The sequence below is a fragment of the Nymphaea colorata genome, chromosome 3, assembly GCF_008831285.2.
Source record: "Nymphaea colorata isolate Beijing-Zhang1983 chromosome 3, ASM883128v2, whole genome shotgun sequence".
NCBI classification, from domain to species: domain Eukaryota; kingdom Viridiplantae; phylum Streptophyta; class Magnoliopsida; order Nymphaeales; family Nymphaeaceae; genus Nymphaea; species Nymphaea colorata.
Window position 1 is genome coordinate 17,434,848 of NC_045140.1, and position 13,787 is coordinate 17,448,634.

At 37.2% G+C, this 13,787-nt stretch overlaps 1 protein-coding gene across 5 annotated transcripts; it reads right to left on the reverse strand.

Annotated features, from left to right (window-relative positions):
* Window positions 1-3,696: 3,696 nt before the first annotated feature.
* LOC116250856 (probable acetyl-CoA acetyltransferase, cytosolic 2) lies at window positions 3,697-13,400 on the reverse strand. 5 transcript variants are annotated; one of them, XM_031624822.2, is made up of 16 exons: window positions 13,363-13,400; window positions 13,132-13,278; window positions 11,730-11,806; window positions 11,534-11,632; window positions 11,249-11,422; window positions 10,988-11,093; window positions 10,430-10,568; window positions 9,910-9,987; window positions 9,759-9,824; window positions 9,488-9,570; window positions 7,612-7,711; window positions 7,408-7,518; window positions 7,295-7,336; window positions 6,222-6,308; window positions 5,359-5,444; window positions 3,697-4,126 (listed from the first exon to the last, which is right to left on the reverse strand). In XM_031624822.2, exons 3-16 carry the CDS (start codon window positions 11,767-11,769, stop codon window positions 4,093-4,095), a joined length of 1,245 nt encoding a protein of 414 aa, XP_031480682.1. In that variant the 5' UTR covers window positions 11,770-11,806; window positions 13,132-13,278; window positions 13,363-13,400; the 3' UTR covers window positions 3,697-4,092. The 5 variants fall into 5 exon arrangements, with proteins under 5 accessions (XP_031480682.1, XP_031480685.1, XP_031480683.1 ...); XM_031624825.2 differs by lacking the exon at window positions 13,363-13,400 and adding an exon at window positions 11,892-11,998 and having other exon boundaries at window positions 13,132-13,356; XM_031624823.2 differs by lacking the exon at window positions 13,363-13,400 and adding an exon at window positions 13,318-13,336 and having other exon boundaries at window positions 13,132-13,217.
* Between the last annotated feature and the right edge of the window lie 387 nt (window positions 13,401-13,787).

Here is a 13,787-nt window from a genome sequence, read left to right on the forward strand (position 1 = left end):
CATAACTCAGTAAAGTGACTAGTTCATTAACAAATTCAGGCTCATTGCTAAAGAATGCAGTTAGGTCATCAGCATCATTGCTAGCTTGAACAAGCACCACAAACGCATATAGACGAATGCAGATGTACTGCTGACGAGAAGCCAATGAACCAAATGACCTTGCAAAACGCAACCTCGTCAAGAGTGAAAATCGTAACCGTGTTGGTACTTTATATTCCATGACTAGCTTGTTTAGAAGATCCAGATCACTCACATGGTGGGAGCCAATGTCTGGCAAGTGAATCACCTGCAGACCTTCTCTCCTCTCTTCTTTACCACCAGTCTCATCAAGTGAGCCACTCGATTCATAAAACTCAAAATGAAGAGTAGAGCCTAACTGGTGAGCCACAGAGTCGAATCCATTCTCAGTGGCACATGCAATCAACCCAAGGCCTTCTTCCTTACTACCCCATCCTTGTGAGAATGCAAAAAGTCTTGAATTCACGGTAGGTCTCTGATAGAACACTTTCCAATTGTTTTCTTTAAAAATGCAGCAAATGTCTGCAAGCTGGCTTCCACAATATCTGCATCCGTGCAAGCGAAAAGAGAAGAAAGATGTTGCTGCGATTGAGATACAGTGAAACCATAAGAAGATAGCTCAATACATGTAAATTCCCAAACAGCAGCAAAAAAGAGGATGTGCCGATAACATGATGTTGTCCACCTCCAAATAACCTTAGTTTTAAACGAATGAGGAATTAAACTACATCACCCCATAAAGATAGCAGGTACCACTGCGATCAGGAAAAGTCCCAGCATAAATTGTTTACAGTCAAGCTCAAACAAACATTCTTGGCTTGAAAATGGTTCATGCATATCTACTTCCAGTTGCTAACACTACAAACACGGGATCACCAAAGTTGCAATCTCAATGCTATTCAAGAGAAAATCTAAAACCTCATAACATCATTTTTACTCAGATTATTTATCATATTTTTTCATTTGCTTAAACCCATACTTCATACTTCATACTCATTAAAACCCACACTTCAGTGTGACCACAAATTAGAGTTTCAGCGACAACATATCTAGCAGTTCTTACTTCACCAATTCAACTCAGAGCATCTTGGCAGCAAAGTGACCAAGAAGACCAGCTTCAATTAGCAAGGTAGGTTTCTTTTCGATTAACTGCGCAAACATAACTAACCAATGATTTCTTCACCATCCAAACTCGCAATACACTTAATAATTTCTTGTTCTCCTTTAATAAGGCCAAAAAATTCAGCCAAGCTTCCAAATTCGGAAGTAAACAACAACACAGTCTGCCCTGCTTGTTTTCTATATGAATTTGCACTACTTTTGTTTTGTATTATCCAAAACAGATGCAAGCATTATGATAAAAGATTTCCTTGAGGAATCTCATGAAGCATTATTCAGCTGAGACATGGCACAAAAGTGCATAAAAAAGATTCCTCTTGTACCTCTATAAGATTGCCTATTATTCACCTGATGTAAAGGAAAACAGTCACCCCAGGCACCTCTAAAAAGCTGCCAAAAGCTCTGCAATAGTAGAGCAAAAAAAATCATGAAATCAGAGAAAGAAAATGAAACAAAAAAAATAACCCACTAGAAAAGGAACTATCTCAAAAGAAGGTTTTCTGGCATTTCAGACCTAGATAACCTTAGTCTACAACCTGATATAATTTCTCCATGACTTCCCAAGATAGTGTTGAACAGGCAGACCAGCAGTTAGGTGGGGCCACATATATCATATTGACACACTCATAGCATTCAATGCAGTATGTTCACTTTAGTTCAAGGGTATCAATGATGCCTTCAACAGCATAAGGTCTAGGTACAAGGGTTCTTTTATCATGTGCTAGAATGGAAAAAAAATTCAAAAATATTCTGCAGCAATGTATACAAAAATGATATAGCATTTAAATGAATTCAATGATCTCGAGACAGTGTAAGCTTTATGAGTTACTGCCATAAACAAGAGAAATTTGGCGATCTGCAGGTACACATGAAGGAGAACAAAATAAGTTAGCTGACAAAATCTTTTGCAGGCAATAGAACTTGCAGCTTTTACTTATGTGCAGTTCTTGTTAAGTGCTGAAACAAATTTCTAGGGGCACTGGAGAACTGGTTCAAGAACAGTATAAGGCTATGAGCACTTCGGCTAATATCTAATTTGATTATGTGCAGTTCTTGTTAAGTACTGAAACAAATTTCTAGGGCACTGCAGAACTGGTTCAAGAACAGTATAAGCACTTTGGCTAATATCTAATTTGATGCTGTTTAGTTCTCATGCTGAGGAAAAAAAAACAGTGAATTCAGTTCAGTGAGTCACTCACACAGGCACATAGATCGGGAGTCAATATTGGACTGTTCTGTTGGGCATAACTCCTCAAGAAGGCACAGATTTGGTGCTTCATGCAGTGGTAAAGCTCTTGGGAAATGTATAATAATGCCAACTTTATATTAAACTACAAATACATGCATAGTCAACAACTCAATATAGCTGTACATGCATAAAGATAATCCCTTAGCAAGTTTATGCCTTCATGAGCAGTCGACGGTGGACTTTTCGGGCTCCACCATGGAAGCCCAAATCATTACAATCCCACACAGAGATCAACACTTGTTACCATTAACCACCTTCTGCATGATCGATGACCCATGCAACTCAATAACAAAGGTAGTGGTACCGGGGTTCTTCACTGTGATAGCATAAGCTAACGCATCAATCCGCCAAATAGATGATTGCCGGCCCAATAATCAGCTGGATAAACCAAAACTCAACCGATTATAATCGAAGGAGCACCGAATTTCAATCGTCAATACGTCCAAAGCCCGCGAAAGAAAATGAACAACGTCAATCACTAAGATAGAAAAATGCGTAAACCCAACATTAACAATTTAGGGTTTTCGGGATTCTCGGCATAGCACTTCAAGAACCCTCCTCCGTTTCAGCTTCATATTGAATTACCGGCCCGTTCGGATCACCGGCCACGCCCACGAACGCAACTACGCATCCGACCGATTTCCGGCCAGACAACGAGAAGCCTCTCAAAAAACAACCTATTCTGGGCAGATGACGGATCGGAAATCCCTCGGGCGATCGAAAACTAAAGGAAACGGAGAGTACGTAGTCAAGAAGAGTTCTTTCCTTCGCCAGAACGAATCGTAAGATGAGAGAGAGAGAGAGATGGGGGGTGGTTCTTCCTCTCGCCCGGACGAACACAATAAAAAGGAGGAGGAAGAATCCTTTTTTTCCTTGGAAGGAAATGAGTGAAATCTTTTGCCTTCAACAACTTCCTTATAACCAGAGAGAGCGAGAGAGGCTCGGAGTAAAAGAGCGTCAGTGCTCCTCACATTTTCACTAATACTTTATTAGTAAACGTTTTCTTTTCATTATTAATTTTATATTTTGTAACAGAAACACAGATAAGGATGCTAATAAATACTGACTCAATTCCTAAAACAATCCAACTTTTTCTTTTTTCGATTTTACATATTTTTGGTGATGCTTTCAATTTTTATTTAAATTTCATTGCATTTTCACCATGCAATATTGCTTCTATAAGGAAAAATAATATCAGAAAATTACTAAAAATTATGACCCCGTGAATCTGACATTTCTCCTATTACTTCGCTGATATTTCAAATCCGAATACAAATAAAAATGCTCATAAGCAATGCTAAGATATCTTAAGGTTATCACAATCTCTTGGAAGTTATTATTGCTAAATTTTCCATCAGGGGGGTCTCCGTGCACGTTCCCGAAGGGGATGCGGTATTATAACATCATAAGCTTGTTTCTAAAATAAAGGGAGATTTTTTAATAAGGGTCATTTTGCATGTTTCTGAACGGGGATGGCTGGGTCATAACATTATGAGCTTATACATAAAAGTGTATACAAGCCAGTTACTTTGACGCTAATGACCATCACCAACGTGAAGGACTTGAGAACATCCTTTTTGAGCGGCCGGAACTTTCGCCGGTGTCCTCGCTAAGCTATCACGTCAGAAAAGAAAACGTTGACTTCACAGACAATTGCTTCACCATGACAAAGACAAAGTTGGGCTATGCAGAGAAAAGGATGCAGATCAAAGCAATGCACGCTTCAGTGCCACCCCATGCCTGCAACACCACAAAGACAGTTAGACAATGACTTGATAACGCCAAAAGAAAAAAACCAAAAGCGGTTGTCCAATTTAGAAAAATTTCTAAAAGACGCAATTTCCATCTTGATTTTTTTCATTCGCATGATTTTCAACATTTTCTTCGTTATCAGCAAAAATAAGAAAAACTGAATACATAACGAACGAATAGAGAACGAAAACCACCTTTTAATAGAAAGAAGCACTTTTACTAAAGTCAAGCAGCTTCAGAATTTTTTGGAACCAAACCAAATTTACAGAACAAATTTATTATCATATTATCCTCACAATATGTAATACAAGTTGCAGTTCAAGTTGTATTATTTCAAGGCAAGCAAGAAACGGATACGCATACAAGGTGGTTGGCTCGAAACCTCCAAGTTTACTTTATTAAAAAAAACATTGAATACCAGATAGCCAAAACGAATCAGGAGAATTTTCCAGTGATTAGAGACCAAGGCATCGCAAACACGGGGGCATCCAAGCGAAGACAATAGAACAGGAGATGACAATCATCCGCTCCCTCAGTTGAAAGGTTATTCTTGTTTCCGAATGGAAGAATGTGTAGTGTCCAGAGACTTTATCACTTGTCTCGCAGAGTTAGACCCTAGCTAAGCTAGTAACCTCAACCCTAGGGCCTATGCCTGCTTTGGCTCAGAAATTTGACGGCCATGGGAATCATCGGCAGCCGCATTTCTGCTACAGATTGGCCCAACCAGCTATGCCAAAACTATTGGGGCCAGCTGAAAGGTCGTTCGTTCTCGTTAAAGAAAAAAAAAATCCCTTTTTTCCCAAGTAAGTTGCCTACAATTCTTCCAAAGTTTTTATCATTGCTTTTCACATACAGTAGAAATTCACTCAGAAGAGTTGGAGCAAACTAGATGCACGCCTGCACCCAGACGTCATGATGTTCGATAAAATAATACGTGGAACCTCAACCAGCTGTTAGTGAATTGGCAAAACTAGGCCATTGTGAATGGACTAAAACAAAATTTCACTCCAGAAAACAAAATTTTCAATGTTATTACCTTGAACTGCATTGACTGCTATGCTTCAAACAAGCTAACATGCTCACGCAGTGAAAATTTTCCAGTTCATGAAAAGAAGGGAAGGAAAGATTCGAGAACCGGACAGAATCGGATACTTTGAAATCGCTGCACGATGAGGAGAGAAGGACACGAATGCAAGTGTTACCAAGCGAAACAAACTTACATGTACTCTACAACTAGTGCCGAAGCTCCGCCGCCACCATTGCAAATTGCCGCTACTCCAAATTTTGCGTCCTTCTGCCTCAGAACCTAAATAGTAATTACAAAAGAGACGATAGATCCCAGTCAGGAATCCTATGTATCAGCAATAAAAGAACACACTGGCATTTGTCTGTTCTACGGTGCAACTTCCAGATCTCTGGGTGCAAGATTGATGCAAAATATGTTGTTCGTAAATCACAATGGAAGAACATGGACCATAAGGAAATTTACATGCTTTACATCATAGTCATTAAAAACGTTCTAGCATTTTAAATGGCAAGATTTTCTTATTTTTCTAGCTTGAAATTTACTGAAAAGAGGGTTTTGTTAAAATTTAAGAATTCTAAAAATTAAGAAAAATAGAATAAGTAAGAAATAATAACGTGAACATAGAAAATTAATTAAATAAGCAAAAATAAAATTTAGAAAATGAAAACAAGCAGTTTGACATTAAAAACACGGAAAAAAAAGCTTAAAATGGAAAAAAGAGGAAAAAACACAAAAAAAAAAGTCTGGCATATTTTTGGTTTTGTTTTTTTTTTCAAGAAAACAGTAGTTTTTTTTTATTTATTTTAAACGGTATTATTGCCCACATTTTTATGCATTAAAAAAACATGTTTTTTGTGACTAAGCTTTACCTAGTATCTTACATTTCATTCGGTCTCAAGGGGTTTGGCATAGCTGGTCAAACCAGCGACCAATAAAGGCCATTCTCTGGTTTGATTCCTCTTTGCACTATGTGTTTGCAAGGGGAGAAGGGAGGGGGAGGGGTTGCTGGTCATGTTGGAAAGGGAGAGAAGCATTGTAGTGGATAAGAAACATTACTCCAAGTAAAGTGACAAGAATACGTGCACCACTGCAACCAATTGGATGTCCCCATGAAACAGCTCCTCCGTGCACATTAACCTTCTCCTGCAAGGATGAAGATAGCAGTTGTCAACAACAAGAGATACTTGGACCAAAACTGGTGCAATATTATTAATTTGTGGCGGGGAATGTGCACGCCAAATGAAGATGCGTTAGATATGCATTTTGTGAATCAACTATTCCATTTGCACTGAAATGCAAACTAATGCCAAGCTCAATCTTGCATGCATACGTGCTTTGCTTTGAGTAAGCAAAAAGGAATTAGGTTTTCTGGGCGAAACAGAACTTCTGCATGAAAGTTGACATCGAAGTTGTCTACATTTCCACACATACAACTTGTGCTGCTCGAATGAAGAGTTCAAACGTTTCCTTGTTGCCCTAAAAGGTGAGATTTTAATTCCAGCACAGATGCAAATGGTATGGATAGACATTATTGAGGCAAGAAGAGAAGGAAAACACTAGACAAGAAGAACAATAAATTGTAATGGATAAATAATTGGATAACTTCCGAAGGAATAGCATGGCCCATTTCTTTCAAGAATCCGAAGGGAAATAGATTTTCAGTCCACAGTTAAAATGTTTAATAGAATTTCTTTCCGCAAATTGAAAGCTGTCGAAGAAGCCGATTGAACGACTTTAAAAGATGCAGCAAATAGAGCACATACAAAAACCACACAAAAAGTCAAACAATTTGGAAGCACAATAGAGAATTTAAGAGGTTATCAAATTCAGCTTCTGGACTTCATGTTTCAGCATGGAGATAGCTTTTTTCTCACCTAAAAGCTAAGCTGCATATTTAAACATACTTTTTTGGGATATAAAATCTCACCGAAATGAAGCATGCAAAGACTTGCATTTTTCAGTTGACATGTCCGGAAGAAAAAGAATCTACATATACACATCAGTCTTCCCTAACTTTTCCAAGATGCAAAGAAAATCAAAGTTCATAAAATAACTCTAGTTGAAGGCCAAAAGAAAAGAAAAAATTAGTGTATGTGCATGACATCCAATGGACTCGGAGGAAGACTTACAGGATTCAGACCAAGCAGCTTCTGGTTTGCGAGTGCCACAACCTGCAAAGAAGAGAGTAACGAATGCGACAAAATAATGTCCATGTATGTGAAAGAAAAGTGCAATAACTTACAGAAAAAGCTTCATTTATTTCATAATAATCAACACGTGAAGCCTCCACGCCAGCATTTGAGAGGGCTTTTGGTATTGCAAGAGCTGGTGCAGTTGTAAATAATTCTGGTGCCTGGGAGGTCAATATTAGTTTCCATACTGTCCGATATAAATCAAAGGTATATGGAATTGCAATATGAATTGCAGTATGATGTCCATAAACTACCTGAGCTGCTTCTCCATAGCCCCTAATCCTTGCAATTATTGGAACCCCTAGTTTTAGTGCTTTCTCTCCACTCACCATGATAAGTGCAGCAGCTCCATCACTGCATAACACAGGACACTTCTTATATAGAAACATGTTCCATTAATTAAAATCTCGAAAACAAAATTAAAATATTGCATACTGCTGGAGTTGATCATATGATTCCCAGACCAACTAAAAAAATATTCAACAGAGAGAAGTCCAGGTTTTACATGCATGTAGTAGGCAATTTATACTCCTTGAAAGCCATAATCTTTTGATGTAAAGAAAGGAAATGATCATGCAGAGAAATGATGGAATATAAAGCTGTGGAATGTAAAACTCAACGTGATGTCCTGCACAATACATAAAGACCGCTAAAAGCATCACCAGTGCCCAGATTCTGGATCAGATCTCATTGCATAATCACCTAGAACTGCCAAGTAGAAAATGAGCATTACCAATGCATAGATGCTTAATGCGTCTAAGAGGAGCATTTACAGGCAATTCTTTTCTTATAAAAAATCGTTCATATTTGTTACAATTAATCTATGGCATATAAAATAAAAATATTGAAAGCTGGGTTGGCAGAAAAACAAAATATTAATGAGATTAATAGATTATTCTTACATTTTCTGGGTGGCAAGTGTGCGGCATAGCCACAAATATCGTTCACACTTCACAGGTTTTTATCGGGCGTTTTTTGGCAAAGTTGTTTTTTTAAGGAAATTTTGGAACTTGGAGTTCTTTTAAAAAATAAAAAATCAAAATGTTAGGTAAAATTACAAGAAATGAAAAATTAATAAAAAGACATACAAAGCATCTAGTTAAAATGATGAAAAAGATAAAGTAATAAAATTAAATGAAAAATCAGGAAAATCGTGATAAAATCGCGTTAAAATCACGATAAAATTATGTTTTCAACGTTTTTTCACAATATCACGATATTTTCCTGTTTTTTATCGTTTTCTTTTTTTCTTTTGTTAATAACGAGACATTTTCAAGAATATCATGATATTTGTGGCTATGCCGTGCAGTCACACAGGGTGGTTGTCACTATAGAACAAACTTAGCTTATACATGACTAAAAGGTTCTTGGATTGGCGACTGTAATAAATAAGGTAGCCCAAGGTCAACTTTATGTATGACATGCATTTTCCGGCAATATGGTACTCTTTTGATACCAGAATTGATTGCACAAAATGATTCATGGTCACAAGCCACAACCTTTTCATTATTTAGAAAGAAATATCTGGTCATAAGAACATGATGAACAAATTCATAGCAGCTTTATTAGTTCAAGAATTCACAACTCATATCTGAAGATGGAAAATCTACAGATTTGGCTCATTGCTGCTAACTGGACCACCCTTACTGCAAAACCACTAGTGGGAATGGTAAAACACACTGCTGGAAAGTTATTGACCCCATTAATTCTAATGTCATCTTCCAATGAGATCACAATGGTCTGTTTCACAGTTTCACTAGATTCCAAGTGAACTCACACAATCATGAAGGAGAAATTCATAACTTCACAGAGTGACAGCTAAAAGTTAGAACAAAGAGTCCATCAATTAAGGATGTTACGTATACATAACAAAACATTTATTTGAACTTGGTGGCCTGATAAATAATTGATCCCCATGAAAATATGACAAAGCAATTCTAGAAGACATATAGCAAAAGAACTAACAGAAGCTATGTCTGTTGGCCAACCAATAAGCAGAAGGATATTAAATGCAGTTCCAATAAGATGCATCAACATTCAAGTAAATTTTAAGTTATTTTTTTCCTAAGGAAACAACACCAAATAGATGTCACATTTAACCAGATTGTCGCTGAAAGTTTCCAGGCAAACCTAATTATTGATGCATTCCCAGCTGTAACAGAACCTCCATCCTTAAAAGCTGACCGGAGCTTCCTTAGTTTTACAGGATCAAACTATCATAGAGAAAGAGAACATATAAGTGAAGAGCTGCAAAATTAACACGGTAATATTTCCAGTAATCATTTGAACAAGTCATGTATAAAACTCTTCTATCAACATTAGCTACTTGAAAAAAGTACAGACTGCAGGGAAATGCATTAACACATACAGGTAGGTGCTAAGGTGGAGAGTTTCATTTTACCTTCCCTAGGCTGTCATCTTTATCAACAAATATTGATGATTTTCCCCGTCCACCAGGTATTTCAACCTGCATTACAACTGCTAAGTTAACAATGACTGCTAACTTGACAGGGAATATTGAGCATTCACTGGTACATGATGTTGATCCTTACGGGCACTATTTCCAGTGCTAGTACACCAGCATTTTGTGCAGCAATTCCCCTCTTAAAACTTTGAATGGCATATGCATCCTACAGAGAAAAGAAATGAGTGGACTTATACCAGTAAGCTTCACAACGCATGCTGATATTTCAAGGATTACCACCCCACTAAAAAAGAAAATGCTATTGATTCAATTCATGAAGCAATTTATACATAATCTGCCCATGTTATTTAGCCATCAACAAGCAATACAAAATAGATCTGTTCAACGCTTTGAATGAGTCCATGAGGTGGTTTGACTAACATGGCACAAGCAATCAAGTGAACTCAGGATTATTTTATCATGGAATTGCCTGCACACCTACATCTGGATATGTTATGCAATATGCAATAATAAAATGCCAAACTACTTCAAGCTTCATTAGTGAAGTGCCAATCAGAGCTGGGAATGCCAAAGATGTTATCAGCAGAGTATTCGTTAACTGCTATCCTTTAAAGTTTAAACTAACACATAGAGAGATTAATGCGAACCTGTTCTTCTCTAGTTATCGAATGTTGCTCCGCACAAAGCTCTCCACACATACCCATTGCATAATCATTATAAACATCCCACAAACCATCCTTGAGTAAACCATCAATTATTGTTCCATGTGACAGTCGAAGCCCCCTCCTGTTTCAGAAAAGATATCTAAGTTCCATTATTCTGCACTTGCAATCATTAGAAAATCATGTCCCATCTTACAAAAGACTGTCCAATATCAGCAAAACTACAATATAACCTACAAGGCAAACTGCAAGGCCATCCAAACATTGAATGCAGTTTTTGTCACTGTCATTGTTCATTCTCTTACACAGGACATCTACATTGAACAATGGTTAAACCATTTCTTTTTCAATTTGAAGTAATTCCATCAAAATATAGAAAAACAGATAAAAATTTTCAGGCCACATATTCAGGAAGCTGATTCACAAATATGGGGAGCCAATAGCAATAACAGAACCTAAACTGACTGCAATAATCAAAATTTCCTCGTCTCATCAACCACTTTTTTGGGTCTTATTTGAAAAAAGAACGACCAACAAACTAGCCTTGAATCTCGAATATAATGTGGTGCATTTGACATGCTTTCCATGCCACCAGCGACAACAACATCGTTGATACCCAACTGAATGCTCTGTGCTGCCAGAATTGTTGCTGCAAGGAATAAATAATCCAGTAAATGCTTCAGAACTAAGAAAAGACGCTGACTAGAGATTTGAAGATGTAAATAATGAATTCAACAGAGAGAAAGAGAGAGAGGTGTTCTTCATTCCAGCCGAAAATTACACCAAGACTATCAGTAAACTGACCCTTTAACCCCGAGGAGCAAACTTTATTGATTGTGGTACAAACAACAGAATTGGGTATTCCTGCACCGAGTGCAGCTTGCCTAGCAGGCGCCTGACCAAGGTTGGCAGACAAAACATTGCCAAAGAAGACCTCTTGCACTTCTGACGGCTGTAAACCTGCCCTTTTGAGTGCACCTGCAGAGTTCCACATAAATGCAATGCAGTCTTTTTAGTTTTTTCCCTTTCATGAAATAACGTGCAAAAAATTCAAGAGGAATCGAAAATGATTACTTGGACACCACTAACCCTTGATTGCAATAGATCCAAGTTTGGTAGCAGAAAGGGATGACAAAGAACCCATTAGATCACCAATTGGCGTTCGAACAGCTCCCACAATGCATGCATCTGTTTGGAAAAAATGGGAAAATAACAGACTGAAAGGGAAAAGAAACCGAAGATTCACTAGACGTAGTCTACCATTTAGGAAATAGAAAATTAGCACCTCTAGGCTTTATTCCCTCTGAAGCAGTAGCTGCAGCCATAAATAATCCAACAAGGACTACAAAAAAACCCTCGAATCTGAAAAATATATGACTTGTTATCAAACAATACCAAGAGGGATAGAGAGAGAGAGAAGTTCAGGTGGAAAATGAAGAAGCCAAACTGGCGAGAGAGATTAATGCAGAAGAAACTTCGTCAAGTTCATAATCGAGTAATTCTTTGCATATTTTTCCTACGTTTGGCCACACGAAAGTTGAAGTAAGATCTCGTCTGAGGAACAAATAAATGCAGATTATCAATCACAGACAAGGGCGTGTTTTTCTTTTCTGACATTTACTATTATAAAGACCATGAATGATGAATGAAAGGAAAAGCTTTCATAAACAAATATATGACGCACAATAAAACATCTCACACAGAAGAATTCTGAGAATTCATAGAAAGCAGGCGAGTCATCTCGGTGAACCATTTTGAGTTTGACATTCACGTCGAACAATTTTAAAATAGAACGACGTATGACCAAGTTTTAATTGGACTCAAAATACACTAGCTTAACTAGAGCAGGGTAAGCTTTGATACGTGGAACCAGACACTAGCTTGAAGATGTATGAGCTGGATAACAAAAGCAAATCAAATAATTCCTTGATTCACCTTTTTTTCATCGAAAATGCCGCAAAAAGGTTTTGACAATCACTGTGAACTGATGATCCTCCAAGTTTAGGTCAGGTTCACGATCTAAAACTTCAGTGAACTTACTTTCCAAATTCTCAATAAAATAAAAGAAAAAACCTGAAGAGACCTGTTACTCGCAGTAATCAAATCAAGAGATAATAGTTTCGTAAGAAGATTTTTTATCCGCTAGCATGCTGAGAAAAAATAATTGTTTTGCATTATTATGCTTCTTTCATTGTCCTGCTAAGTTAATTTGATTCATATATTCTGCATGATGAGAGAAGAAAAACGAACTTGAAGCATTGTACACATTTTTTTTTTTTTTTTCAAAAAATAGCAAGAATAGGAGCTCAACACTAGAGGCTGCGATTTTAAGGAAAAATTTATATATACATTGCTTGCACCATGTTCTATTGCGGAGAAAATTTATTCCTTGGAAAACAAAAAAGAAAGAGAAAATAATAGATACTAAATTCAACCTGACGAATTAAGCAACAGAGACGTTGTTCACTTCGAGGACAACTGGAAATCCAAGTAACTAATGCTAGGCTGAGATTTGAAAAGAGAGCGAAAGGAATACATACACCGAGTTCATTTTAAAGGATTAAAAAGGAAAGAGTCATTCCAGCAAAAAATGAAAAAATAAGAGAAAATAAACAAAAAAGGTCCTCCGAAGAAGAAAAAGTTATGAGAAAAAAAAACACACCAAAGTAACGAGTCAAGTTATTTACCACGCTGCTCACTTCCAGATAAACCAGAAATCCACCGGAATTCTCCGCGGAGCGAGTAGAAAAACAGCACAAAATTCCCAGAGTTTCTGTCGGGATCAAAAGAATTAACGCCCGCGGATTCGGAAATCGATCCACAACAAGCTCCTACTGAAGAAATAACAAATGCATGAAACAGAGGAAAAATACGGAGAGAATAAGCTGCGGAGGCGGGAAGCAGAGCGATGGCATTACCGCAGAGTCGTAGACGGAACAAACACGTCAGGCCTTCGACAGACACGCTAAATAGCAAGCTGAAATTTTCGGAATTTCCATTCACAGTCTTGCTTCAGGCCTTGTTTTAAAAACACGACTTACTTTTGTGCTACTAGAACTAAACTAAGGCGGTCGGGAAGAAAATGTTTTCAGAGTACATGCAAAAAGAATGACGTTTAACAATAATGTCAAGAAAAATAGTTTAATTGTGTCTAACACCAAATTAAAAAAGCAAGGTCATTTTTATGAAATATCTGGAAAACAACATATATATATATATATATATATATATATATATATGAAGAAGTCGTTTCCAAAATAATAGTAACGAAAAAAATGGGATTTAAAGAAGTTAAATTGCATTCAAAAATCGGATTTAGCTAAATTTGAGAACCAAAACTAAA